This window comes from Agelaius tricolor, unplaced genomic scaffold, assembly GCF_023055355.1.
Source record: "Agelaius tricolor isolate 1412-34295 unplaced genomic scaffold, bAgeTri1.0.p SCAF_17, whole genome shotgun sequence".
NCBI lineage: Eukaryota > Metazoa > Chordata > Aves > Passeriformes > Icteridae > Agelaius > Agelaius tricolor.
Window position 1 is genome coordinate 15787477 of NW_027269277.1, and position 12882 is coordinate 15800358.

The 12882-nt window shown below is 54.5% G+C and overlaps 2 protein-coding genes across 2 annotated transcripts; one reads left to right on the forward strand and one right to left on the reverse strand.

The window, feature by feature from the left end:
- Positions 1 to 452: 452 nt before the first annotated feature.
- RPL36A (ribosomal protein L36a) lies at positions 453 to 3390 on the forward strand. The gene is made up of 5 exons (XM_071442663.1): positions 453 to 563; positions 802 to 907; positions 1582 to 1649; positions 3116 to 3238; positions 3322 to 3390. The coding sequence occupies exons 1-5, from the start codon at positions 561 to 563 to the stop codon at positions 3340 to 3342; spliced, it is 321 nt and encodes a 106-aa protein (XP_071298764.1). The 5' UTR covers positions 453 to 560; the 3' UTR covers positions 3343 to 3390.
- A 1005-nt stretch (positions 3391 to 4395) lies between these two features.
- GLA (galactosidase alpha) lies at positions 4396 to 10427 on the reverse strand. Its single transcript, XM_071442662.1, has 7 exons — positions 10238 to 10427; positions 9595 to 9769; positions 9241 to 9418; positions 7679 to 7770; positions 6661 to 6822; positions 5889 to 6086; positions 4396 to 5728 (listed from the first exon to the last, which is right to left on the reverse strand). The coding sequence occupies exons 1-7, from the start codon at positions 10405 to 10407 to the stop codon at positions 5465 to 5467; spliced, it is 1239 nt and encodes a 412-aa protein (XP_071298763.1). The 5' UTR covers positions 10408 to 10427; the 3' UTR covers positions 4396 to 5464.
- Positions 10428 to 12882: the final 2455 nt, after the last annotated feature.

A 12882-nucleotide genomic window follows, 5' to 3' on the forward strand; every position in this document is an offset into this window, starting at 1 on the left:
GTAATGTTAAATGATTCCCTCAATTCCTTTATTGATTAGGCCACATGTTCAGTCTTCATTTGGGTCAGTGGGTTTCTTGGGTCAGTGGTCCGTGAGTTGGTGTTGTGATCTGGAATCTCTCTTATCCACTCAGAGCTGATTCAGCACAGTTGTTGAGTTTGCTTTGCTAGTTACATCCTTGTCTTGAGAGTTCTGACAATCATTATTGTGCTCCTAAATTCTGCATTCTTTGTAATGGTAAATCCTTCTTCCCAAGCCTTGTTAACTTCCACCCAGTCTGAGATCTCTGAAACATGTCAAGCCCTAAACCTTAACAAGGAACTCTATTGACACACGGTTTGTCTTTCAAGCACCTGGATGTCACCTGCACCCCGCAGACCCCGCAGTTCCCCACCCTCACACTCCCGTCCCACACCCATCCTCCCGCCCATGGCTGCTCTCCTCCCGCCGCCAGGGGGTGCCGTGCCCCGCGCGCCCTTGCCCGCTCCTCTCTATGGTCGCCAGCTCCCATTCACTTCCGCTTCCGCTCACCGCCTCCTCTCCGGGCCGCCGCCGCCAAAATGGTGAGTGCCGGGGCTGGGCCGGGCTCCATCCGCCGCCATCCGCCCCGCGGCTGCGCCGGGCCGGGCTCCCTCTGCTGTAATGGGTGCGTTCTGGGCGGCCAGGCCGGCGCGGGGGCTTCTCCATCCCCGGATGGCAGCACAGGGTCCCGAGGGAAAGGGAAGGGCGGGAGTGGGGCCTTCGGAGCGGGATGTGGCGTATGCGCAGCGGCAGTGACCAGCTTCTCTCCTTCTCCTCCAGGTGAACGTGCCGAAAACTCGCCGGACCTACTGCAAGAAATGCGGGAAGCACCAGCCGCACAAGGTCACGCAGTACAAGAAGGGGAAGGACTCGCTCTACGCGCAGGGTGAGCCCGGGCTCGCTCCGGGCCCAGGGGAGCTGCGTGCGGCCCGGGTGTGGTGTGCCCTGCACGGGTGGTGTACATTAGGAACATTTGTATGGCTGGGAAGGACAGCTTGGCCTAAAGGATGTGCTGTACAGTAAAGGGAACTATAAAAATATGAGAAAGGGAGAAGGACTAAGGACGTGTCAGCCCAAAGCAGTTTCGGATGGTTGCCGTATAGAAATGTTTAACTAATTAAGGAATGTGCTCTGGGTGAACCTGGCTGGCTGTGGAAGCACAACTGGAGCCCAGGCTGGCCAGCCGAGAGAGAGCCCTGCTGTGAGTTTAAAATGTTCTCGGTTTCTAAGTCCAGGTGAAAGTTAATCCAGTGGTATCTCTGCCCTTACTGATGTAGATTAATTATGCTAATATCACCTGAGCAGGACTGTATAAATATTTTCGGTCCTTTATGTACTGGCTTTGAGGATTTACTATGAATCAGTCTTTGCACAGAACTCTGAATAAATCAAGTACCTTGACCTTGTGTGTCTGTTGGGTGCACAGTGAGGGGAAGGTTCCACTTTTGGGGACACGATAAGAGCTGTGGCACTGGTTCTGCTGGGCTGTGCAGGGATTTAGGTAGTTAGGCCTGGAGCATCTCCTCGGTTGTTGCCTGACCAGAGCTGTTTTTCCCGCAGGAAAAAGGCGCTATGATCGGAAGCAGAGCGGATACGGGGGCCAGACAAAGCCCATCTTCCGTAAAAAGGTGAGTGAGTTTGCTCCTCAGGAACAGGGAACTTCCCTGGCAGCCCATGCCCAGCTGAGGGAGGGTTCCTCAGTGCTCTGCTCTGGCTGTGTTTGGGCAGTGCTGTGCTGGCACTGCAGGTGTCCTTCATCATCACAGAATGCCTTGGGTTGGAAGGGACCATTGTGTTCCAGCCCCCTGCCATGGGCAGGGCCACCTTCCACTGTCCCAGGCTGGCCTTGGACACTGCCAGGGATGGAGCAGCCACAGCTTCTCTGGGAAACCTGTGCAAGGGCCACCCCATCCTCGCAGGGAGGAATTTCTTCCTGCTCTCTAATCTAAATCTCTGTCAGTGTGAAGCCATTTCCCACTGCCCTGTCACTCTGTGCTCTTGTAAAATCCTTCTCCTTATCCCTTGTAAGCTCCCATCAAGAACACAGCTCATCTCCTTGCTGTCCTGTCTCATGGAGGTGCTCCTCATTTGCAGGGTGACTTGGGCTGTGTTGGCAGAGCAGGTTCTCAGCTTTAGTGCTGCAGAGGAGTGGAATATTAGCAGTGAAAGGAACGTTTCCTTCACTGCTTGCCCAAGGGAAGGGCTTGGCAAAGGGAAAGGAGCTGTCTGCTTGCTTGGCTTGTATTTACAGCAGGGAAGCAAACCCCAGTGGGTGGGTTTGTCACTTTGTGTGAATTATTTAGTTCTGCTCATAGAGCTGCTTGGCTCGTTGCTGGGAAGCCCTGGTGTCCTGCTGGAGGTGTACAGGAAGCTTTCCAGCAAGAAGGAAAAATGAAGCAGCAGGTTTTCAAGTTGACTTTGTGCCAGGAAGTGGGGAGACCTCACAGAAAATGCTTCTGCAAGCAGGGTACAACAAGCAGCTGCATTGCTGGCACTCTCTACCTGTACATTGCAATTCTCATTTCTGTTTTTTCCCAGTCAGCATTGTATGGATGCTTGGCTGAGGTTTTTAGCTGGTGGTTACAGCTCTGTCCAGCTGCTACAGCAGCCTCCCAGCTTTGGATTCTTCCCTCTGCAGTCTTTCAGGTTTCATCCAACTTCTGAGTAGCTGCAGGTCTGCACTGAGCCAGTTGTGTCACTGAGAAAGTTTGCCAGTGGTGTTGCTTCCAGGGGTTTCTTTTGCCCAGTTTTCTTCTGGATTTCTCCTGAGCACTGCTGGTCTGTGCTTCCACACTGTAAAAGTGTGAGTTTCTTGCTCTGTTCAGTGGAACAGACTTCTCCAGCATGGCTGATCCCTGCAGGAACCAGCCCTGCCCCAGTGAATGCTTTTGCCAGTGCCCTTTTTGTGAAGATACCTGTCCACTTCACTCCTGTACTGATCCTTTTCAGTGGAGGGAGCCTAACTGTGTTTGTAGTCTCTCTCTATGCTTTGGGAACAAACTGAATGTTCAGGAGTGCAGGGAAGAAGCTTTCCCTGAGAGTTTGTCTGCTTGGGGATGTGTGGTTCATTGAAACACCCTGCTCCTCCTCCCAGGCCAAGACCACCAAGAAGATTGTGCTGAGGCTGGAGTGTGTGGAGCCCAACTGCAGGTCCAAGAGGATGCTGGCAATTAAGAGGTGCAAGCACTTTGAGCTGGGAGGAGACAAGAAGAGAAAGGTGAGTTTGTATTCTGTGAGTGGCTGAGAAAGGGGGGCAATACTCAGTGGTGAATAAACTCACTCTTGTCTCTTTTCTTACAGGGCCAGGTGATCCAGTTCTGAGCATCGTCCTGCTCATCGTTATGGACCATATTAAAGTAATTAGATTGATCCCTTGCTTTTTTAATGTGTTTTCTCTTGGGGTGGGAGCTGTGAGTACATCAACAGGGAGATGCTGCTTGCAGAACCATTTTACAGAGCAGTTTTTAACCTGGCTTTTGAAAAATCCCTGGCAGTAGCTGGGATCTCTTTACTGTGTTTCCAAGAGGTGTTCTGTAATGGGTGCCAGTGACTTCTGTGCATGAACATGCTGCAGGCTCGTTTATGAACTCCCCTGAACAGCCCCTGCACTTGGCTGTAGGCCCCTTTTTACAGACAGATGTACTGTCCTCAGGAGCAAAGGCCTTGGAGCAGCCAGTGGGTTTGATACCTGCACCATTAGGCAGGTGCCTAATTAGGTAATTAGGCAGGTGCCATTAGCTGTGGCAGCTCAGAGAGGTGAGGGACAGCTCTGTGCCTGTGGTTGCCCCTGGCACATGGTGTAACAGGCCTCAGCGCCTTCCCCTGTGTCAACTGCTGCTGGCTCCTCTTAGCATTTTCCTTGAAGGAAGAAGGCCAAGCACAGCAGTGAAGTTTCAAATGGGCAACAAGCAGAGTGGTAGATTGTGGGGACAGCCTCCAGGACAACTTGCCCTTAGAGAGGAACGTTTCTGTGAGTAGGAAGTCTGCTATTAGCAGGTGCTGGGAATGCAATGCAGAGTTCACCCTTTCAGGCAACTTCTTTAGTGGAAATGGAGCTAGAGGATGGAGAGATGCCTCTTCACATCTTCATCATGATTGAGAGCACTCAGTTACTGAACTGTAAGGGAATCTGTGGTTTTGCTTATTAAATAGTGGGTGATGTGATGGCATTTTCAGATTTGTGTGGGCAGTGGCGGCTTTGGCCTGTGGGGTGGACTGTACAGCTGTATTACATCAGTTTCACTGAGTGCTGTTTCTAGTTACAAATGTCACAAAAATTTACATGACTGGAACAAACTGGCCTGTTTTCTAAACCATTATTTAATTTCAGATACCATGCTGTACTTTTATACACTGCAAGCAAGAAAAAGCATAGTCTTTTAAAGGGATTTTAATCAAAGTGCTTAATCACAGAAGAACAAATCAAGAAATCCTGATTGTATTGTAATCAGAAGATAATATATTTGCACATGATGGTTGCTTAAGTGATTATCCATTTCCTGTCCTGGAGAGCCCATGTTATTCAACCTAAAGGCTGCTGCCAGCAGTGGGAAGCAAGCACTCAGGGATTTCTGGGAGGCAGGATTCATGGAGAAAGGGGACTCCATTGGTCATATGAGGGGTAGAGAGGGAGTTGTCATCTAAAGGGAAGTGACAGCCACTGGTGAGAGATTCCTGGAGTGAGGGAAAACCCTCAACAACTTGAGTCCTAAGGCCTGATAGTAGCTGTCAAGAAAGTTGCTAAGAAGTGCAATGGTTCATGTCAGTCCCTGAGTTGTCAGAAGATGGAAGTGCATGTCCATGCTCTGAGTCAAGTGTTTGGTTTCCTTAGAGGGGATGGGAGCAGCTTTTCTTGGACTGTGTGTCCTGGTCTGGAAAAGAGAGCAAGGTGGCCAAGGTGTGTTTCCCTATTGTCCCTGAAGTGCTCCAGGACAGCTGTAAGGTGCTGCCTGTGCATTCCTTGCCTTTCCTTGCTGGATAGTGGCAGTGGGTGTAAACAGGAGCTGCCGCCCTGCTGGAGCCCTTCCAGCCCCTTGGAGGAGGAGTTGGGCGAGATGCCAGGGAAAGGGGCCCTGCTGGAGCCCTTCCAGCCCCTTGGAGGAGGAGTTGGGTGAGATGCCAGGGAAAGGGGCCCTGCTGGAGCTCTTCCAGCCCCTTGGAGGAGGAGTTGGGTGAGATGCCAGGGAAAGGGGCCCTGCTGGAGCCCTTCCAGCCCCTGGGAGGAGGAGTTGGGTGAGATGCCAGGGAAAGGGGCCCTGCTCTGCTGTTCACCCTTTCTCTGTCACCTCTCGATGATGGAGTGATGGCAATTTGTCACATTCAGCTGAAGGTTCAGATAATGAATGCCTGAGAAGAAAGGCACCTGCTTGGAAGAAAGAGATGAATTTCCTGCCACAAGTTCAGACAGAGCCTAAGGCTTAGGAGAAGATTGTCTTAGTGCTGCCTATAGTGGCAGGACTTTGAGCAGCACAGTGCCTGTGGGGTTCACCTCCACGCTCAGGGAGGACATCCAGCTGTACACACCACAGTCCCTGCTGGCTGGCAGCACCTGTCGGATGGAGCAGGCTGGGTTGCAGGCCAGCCCATTGCCGAGGAAGGTGAGGGAGAAGGTGAATTTCTGGGGCCCTCCAATCTCCTGCTGGTTCAGCACTGCCACAGCGTAGGCTCGGTCAGACAGGGGCCGCTCCCACAGCTGGAAGTTCTTGTCCTGCCAAGGAGAAAACAAACCCAGGGCTGTGGGAGGCTGAAGTGGTGATCTTCATGCCTGTGTTCCAGCAGGCTTCGGGAACACATGGGCTCCTTTCCCAAACCCTGAGCACCTCTCCATCCCTCCCTGCCCCACTCTGAACCCCCCTCTCCTGCTGTACCTTGGAAAGCTGGTATCCCTGCTTGCCCAGGGGGTCCTGGTTGATGGCAATCACCTCTTTGTTCTGGAGCAGCCACTTGGCCTCGGGGCTGATGCGCCGCAGGTCGTTGGACATGAACAGGGGAGCAGCCATAATGGCCCACATGGCCATCTGAGTCACCGACTGGTCCCAGCTCAGCCCAAAGTTTCCAATCACCAGCTATGACAAGCAAACAAAAAGTGCCTGGTAACACAACTGCTGGGGACAATCTGGGCCACCAGTACCAGGAAATCACAGGGTGGGACTTCTCTTTGGAGCCTGGCTAGATAGGCTGAGGGCCAGGAGCAGGACCAGCTGGTTGGGGAAAGCAATGACTGCGTGGCAGTTTAGGATGAGTCCCTGGTGGAAGTGAAGAGAACTCTTTAAGTGGCTAGGCAGTGTTTGAGAATGCTTTTGGATTCAGATTCTTGCAGTGCTGGCACCCAGGGGTTTTCACTCTGGTGGGACATCAGCACTTTGGAGACTGTCCCTCAAAGCCACACCTGTGTCCTGAGCTGGTACTGCCTGTGGAGGCTGTGTGACACAAAGATGGTGCTTCCTTGGTACTATGCATCGCTGCATCTTTCCCTTTCCACCCTGGACCTTCTCACCAAGATCCTGATCCTAGGGTCCCATCAGAGCCCTTCCCCTCAATGTTTCTCTCCCAGTTCTCTCCCTTCCCATTCTCAGCCTGCAGCTGAGGGAATGTTTTTTTTGCTGATGCTTCAAGTGGGGTGGGTGTTGCTGTACTTGCCATGTCAGGATCATTCCAGCCCCCTGGCCCAGCTATCTTCACAATGGTGTCCTGGTGAAGTGCTGTCCAGTCTAAGATACTCTTGATGCTGCTCCAGGAGTCATAGACATCATAGAAGTTCCTCCAGTGATTGCAGTACTGTTTGATCTCTGTGTAATTGGGCTGCCAGAACAAGGAGTGTGATTAGACAGAGCACCTGGCTGTACAACAGGAGTGCCAACAAGGCTAGACTGGACCAAAGGTAGCTTGGGGGAGAACCAGGGTAACACCTTCCATCACCAGCTATCTGAATGATGTAGTGCATGTTGATTCCCTTGAATGCTTTGTGCCCAGTAACTCCACTGTGATACGTTCTAGACAACACTATTGCTCCCCTTGGGAGAACAGTTGTGACCACCAGCTCTGTTACAAAATTACTTCCCAATTTTACTGAAGGTGTGACAAGGCCAGTGGAATTAAACTGTAATATCCCAGTAATTATTGCTGTTTCTTGGGTTTACACCCTTTCATGAGTAATGCATTTAATTCCAGCTGTGGGTGGAGGGCAACGTGTCAATCACAGACCCTGGCTGGCAGAAATTTGTCACTGAACAATGTGGGGGATGTCACAAAGCCTCTCTCGTGGTCCCCAGAGCTGTCTGTAAGGCTGAGCCTGCAGCACTCTGTGTCCAGGAGGAATTACCCTGAGCTATCTGCTAGGCTGTGTGTCTGCATTGCCAATGGTTTGCTGCTTGGCTCCTTGGAGAAAGGAAGCAGATGGATGCTGTGGTTTTTTTGGCATGCTCCATCTGGGCTGTGCCCTCATGCTGCAGAATCCTACTGAATCTGTTTCAGCAGAGCAATGGTTTAGGAATGCTTCAAGCCTCTGGAAGAAAAAGGTTTTTTCCTCCATTTTACAGCCTTGTTCTCTGTCAGAACAGAGAGTAGCAAGTTTCTCAGGATGCTGTTTTGCAATGTTAAATGTTTTCCTCTTCTTCCCACTTGAGCCCCAGGATAAACCTTGAGAGGCATTCCTTACCTGCTGCACGGGCCTCAAGTAGAAAGGCCACTCACAGGAGTACACAATGCTCCTTCCAGTCCTGTTCAGGGCCACAGACATGCGCCTGTATCCTAGAGGAAGAGCACAGACAGAGCTTACACAACCTCCCTGGCCACACAGCAGAACTAAGCCAATGTCACAGGTTCAGGTTTCAGTTCAACTCTTGCAAAATTAAGATTGAACACATTTTTGTGGTTGAGACACCACAGGGAGAAGAGGGGAGTTTAAAGTCTGCAGCTGGTCACCTGCCTCCTAAGGACAGGGGCTTTGCTTGGGCAGGCTGTTGCTCCAAGACTGCTGATTCCTTTGTACATACAACCAGGGGAAGAGGATAAAAGCTTTCCTGTATGGCATTTTCCCTCTAGATACCCAGGAAACAAGTCAGTATCTATCAGGCAGTACAGCTTTGCTGGGTGATGTAGGAGCAGGTTCTCGTGAGGCCCTTGCGCCATATGGACTGGGCAGGAATGCAAGAGCTCGAGTTTTTCCTGTCCTTGTCCCCAAACAGCCCTGTTCAGTCCCTTCCAATTGGCAGAGAGGGAATGAAAAGTCTGCTCTCTCCTCTGGAACTGCTTCAGTACAACTGGATTGTATCTGGGTTACACATATGATCCAGCAGGAGCTCTCAGCTCAGCTGTCACTCAGGGTGCTGAGCTGTGCTCCTGTCTGTGGCAGTTGGCATATGCCCCACCATCTGGCTTGGATGGCATTGTCACTTGGGCAGGTTGTCCCTGCCAGGCAGAGACAGGACTTTGTGCAGGGCTCCTGCTGCCAAACGTGATGGTGCTGACTGTGCCAGCAGCCAGAGAGCGCAGTCAAGAGAGAAAAGCTTTCTAAGTTAAAGTGTTCTTCCCATAAATCTACTCCTGTGGCACTGGGATTTGCCTGTGCTTCAGAAGAGGCTGTAGCCAAGTTGCCTCAGCACAGGGAGCTGCTGAGCTTTCAGCCTTTGTGCAAATCACTTCTGAAGTGGTATTTACACTGGTGTGCTTTAAGAGGAAAACCCCAGTAGGATTTTTATGCTGTAATTCCCTTCATTTTTATCTGTTAAAAGCCCTCCTAACTGCTCCTTTCATGGCTGACACAAATTGTTGTAGCTTCAGGCTGATTCACGCTGACAAGGCCCCACCAAAGGGATTAAGGGTTAAGTGTGTGAAATGCTCTGGGCCCTGCAGTACAGGCCCTGCAGAAAGGCAAAGCCTGTGCTAAGAGCTGAGGGAGCACAGCCATCTCCAGAGCACACGGCTGATGTGTCTGTGCTCAGCCTGATCCACGCTCTGGGCTCACAGCTCCTTTTCTGAGCTGTGCTCGAAGGACAGGAGACTGCTCCAGGAGACTGAGCAGGTAAAAACACTTAAGACAGCAACACTCAATGCCTTGGCCTTGAGAACAGAGCCTCAGATTTGCTTTTGTAAGCAAGTCCCTTAAATGAGTATGCTCAGGGAAAAGCGAGTCCCTGGAGCCTGATGCTGGGCCTAGAATTGCTGCTGCCTGCAGAATATTCCCAGCCATGGGAATAGCTGCCTTGAGCCTGTGCCTACCTTCTGCCAGCAGCTCCAGTGACTCAGAATTGCAGCCATCAAACTTGAGCAGGTCCACACCCCAGGAAGCAAATGTCTGGGCATCCAGGTCATAGTGGTTGTAGCTGCCAGGGAAGCCAGCACATGTCTTGTTTCCAACATCACTGTAGATTCCCAGCTTCAGACCCTTGGAGTGGACCTGCAGACGGAAACAGACCCTAGCATGGGGCAGCCACAAGGCAGGAGGAAGAGGATTCGGGGCAGCGAGGGAAGCAAAACCCCACAGTGGCAGGCAGCGCCTTATCTCAGCAGTGACACCCACCCAGCCCTCCCCTGCTGCCAGGCCGGGTCACACCGTGCCGCGGTGGCACTCACGTAGTCGGCCAGCTTGCGGATCCCCCCGGGGAAGCGCTTGGGGTCCGCCTGCAGCCTGCCCTGCTTGTCCCGCGTCGGGGCTATCCAGCAGTCGTCGATGCAGATGAACTCGTAGCCCGCGTCCCTCCAGCCCTCGGCAGCCATCCTGTCAGCCATCTCCACGAACAGCTGCTCGCTGGCCACGGCACCACCGGCAAAGAAAGCGGAGAAAGTCTGCTGTGTACCACCGGCACAGCCGCGGGGCTGGGCGGCCGGGGGCACCCGGGGGAACGCGGGGAAGGCACAGCGGCTGCCGGGGCACCGGGCCAGCTGCCTGCTAACAGGGAAGGCACAGCGGCTGCCGGGGCACCGGGCCGGCTGTCCGTGACTGGGAAGGCACAGCGGCTGCCGGGGCACCGGGCCGGCTGTCCGTGACTGGGAAGGCACAGCGGCTGCCGGGGCACCGGGCCGGCTGCCTGCTAACAGGGAAGGCACAGCGGCTGCCGGAGCGCCGGGCCGGCTGCCTGCTAACAGGGAAGGCACAGCGGCTGCCGGGGCACCGGGCCGGCTGCCTGCTAACAGGGAAGGCACAGCGGCTGCCGGGGCACCGGGCCGGCTGTCCGTGACTGCGCTGCCCCAGGCTCCCCGTGCCCCGCGGCGGTACCTGACGCAGCGGCGCGGCTCGGCGGCGCAGTCGGTGGCGCAGAGGAAGCGCTCCCAGTGCAGCCAGCCCATGGGCGGTGTCCGCGCCAGGCCGTTGTCCAGCGCCAGCGCCGCCGCCACCGCGGCCGCCGCCGCCGCGACCCAGCGGAGCATCCACCGCGCGGCCGCCATCGCTCCGCCGCGCCGCGGGACTGCCGCTGATTGACAGCCCGCATGCCCAATCCTCGCGGAGTCGGCGGGCAGGGCTGACCGTTGAGCCAATCGCCGCGCGGCACCGCCCGCCTCTCCGCCAATCCCGTGCGGCAAGGTGCGCACCGGCCCGCCCCCTGCCGCGGGTCAGGTGTGGTGGTGTCACGTGACCGATGTGAGGGGCCATGGCGGCGCCGTTGGGCCGTGCCGGAGCTGCTGCCGGGGGAGCCGTGCCCGGGGCGGCACCGGCCGTGGGCAGCAGGCCCAGCTGGCCGAGAGACCGCTGGCACCTGGCCGGTGCTGCAATAGAGTGGCCAGCAGAGCCAGGACAGTGTTTGTCCCCCTGTGCTGGGCGCTGCTGAGGCCACACCCGTGCCCAGCTCTGGCCCCTCAGCTCATGAAGGACGTGGAGCTGCTGAAGGAATAAAGCTGGGGAAGGGTCTGGAGCACAAATCCCGTGAGGAGAGGCTGAGGGAGGTGTGGGGGCTCAGCCTGGAGGAAAGGAGGCTCAGGGGTGTCCTTATGGCTCTCCACAGCTCCCTGGCAGGAGGGCGGAGCCGGGTGGGGTCAGGCTCCGCTCCCGGGGAACCGGGACGGGATCTCAGGCTGGGCCAGGGGAGGTTCAGGATGCACATCAGGAGTAAATTCTTCACAGAAAGGGTGATTAGACATAGGAATGTGCTGCCCAGCAAAGTGGAGTCACTGTCCCTGGAGGTGTTCAAGGACTGGACACGACAATCAGTGCCATGCTCTGGTTTGCATAGGTTAGACTCAGTCTCAGAGATCTTTTCCAAACCTCAGTGATTCTGTGTGCTCAGCAGTGCTGGGGCTGCCTGAGGGGCTGGGGGCTGCTGTGAGTGCAGGGTGTGGGTCTGTGTGTGTTCTGTCAGCACAGAGTCCTGGGGAAGAGAGGATTGTACCCCATGGGCTCAGGACTTGGTTTTGGCCCTGGGCTTTCAGCTCTGCTTCAAAAACTCTGAGAAGCTCCTGAATCAGCCCTCCACCCTGTGCTCTTTGATCAGATCCAGCCTGATTCAGAGGCTGTTTGCTGCCTCTCTGCCTGCCTGTGTTGACTCTGTGCTGTTGGATCCAGCCTGTCTCTGCTTGGGATGCTTGGGCCCATCCATATCTTTGCACTCAAAGATTTTGGTCTCTCTTCAACAAGTTCAGCCACAAGAATAAGTCATGGTCACTGGGCATCACCCCATTTGCACCAGCTATATGTGACTGGTTGAGATGAGAATCTCTGGAAAGGGGCAGTGCCGGTGTCAGCAGGACCTGGACAGCTGTAAAGGGCACCTGTGTGCCAGCCAGCATCTCTGAGCTGAGCCCTGGGTTTAATCCCTGTTTTTGCAGGAGTAGCACAGCCATGAGCAGCCTTGGTAGCACATGTGGCCTGTCAAGGAGACTGGAGGCTCCTGCTGCCAAGGCAGCTGTGGGAAATGTGAGGAGCCAGGTCTGCCCTGTGCCTCTCCCAGGGCTGGACCAGCCCTAGAGCCCCCCTGGAGCTCTTGTGGGTCCCACCAGGGCAGGAGGAGGGGCAGGATGGGAGCAGAGCAGGGCTGTGGCCATCGCAGGGCTCAGGGTGCCACCGAGGCAGCTCGCTAGGTGTCCTCCCATCCCTGCTCTGCCACTGCCAGGGAACAAAAGCTCCTCAGAGCCCGCGGGCTGATAATCACTCCTTGTTTCAGTGCTGGGGTCCTCCCCCTGCCCCTCGGGGAGCTGAAGCGCAGAGATCTCTCAAAGTGGGGCAAAACAAGACACTCTGGAGGCTGGAAAACCTCATGGCTTTGTTTTCTCTTGTGCTAAACGATTCTCCAGGGCTGGGCAGTTATTCCCTACTGCCAGAGCTTGGATGCTGCAGGGCTGATCCCTGCTGGTCTCTGTGCTCCAGCATTCCCTCACTGCTGCTTCCCAGGTGTCCTGCCTGTCCCCAGGAGTACCTGGCATCCCCACACCCCTTGGGATAGGGAGCTCCGGGGTGCTGTGTGGGCTGCATGTACTGGATGGTGTCCCCAGAGTGGGGCAGGCTGGTCCCCAAGCTGTGCTGTGGGTGCTGGTGTGGGGTTTGGTGTGATGGTGTTCACAGGGGTCTGAGGATGAGGGAAGAGATGAGGATCTGACTCCATGTTTCAGAAGGCTTGATTTATTATTTTATGATATATATTATATTAAAACTGTACTAAAAGAATAGAAGAAAGGATTTCATCAGAAGGCTAGCTAAGAATAGAAAAGGAATGACAGCAAAGGCTTGTGACTGACTGAGACAGTCTGGATAGCTGGACTGTGCTTGGCCATTATTTAGAAACAACCACATGAGACCAATCCCAGATGCACCTGTTGCATTCCACAGCAGCAGATAACCATTGTGTACATTTTGTTCCTGAGGCCTCTCAGCTTCTCAGGAGGAAAAAACATGTCTGTGACAGTTTGGCAGGGCCGTGGTGCAGCCTCTCA

Bases quoted from the DNA above. Each gene is read 5' to 3' on its own strand.
- GLA (XM_071442662.1), bottom strand. From the start codon at position 10,407: ATGGCGGCCGCGCGGTGGATGCTCCGCTGGGTCGCGGCGGCGGCGGCC. The intron at 9,770-10,237 runs GTACCGCCGCGG...TGCCGTGGCCAG, and splicing joins GAGCCGCGCCGCTGCGTCAG to CGAGCAGCTGTTCGTGGAGA. The intron at 7,771-9,240 runs GTAGGCACAGGC...CTCTTCCTCTAG, and splicing joins ACTGGAGCTGCTGGCAGAAG to GATACAGGCGCATGTCTGTG.
- RPL36A (XM_071442663.1), top strand. The intron at 1,650-3,115 runs GTGAGTGAGTTT...TCCTCCTCCCAG, and splicing joins AGCCCATCTTCCGTAAAAAG to GCCAAGACCACCAAGAAGAT. The intron at 3,239-3,321 runs GTGAGTTTGTAT...CTTTTCTTACAG, and splicing joins GAGGAGACAAGAAGAGAAAG to GGCCAGGTGATCCAGTTCTG.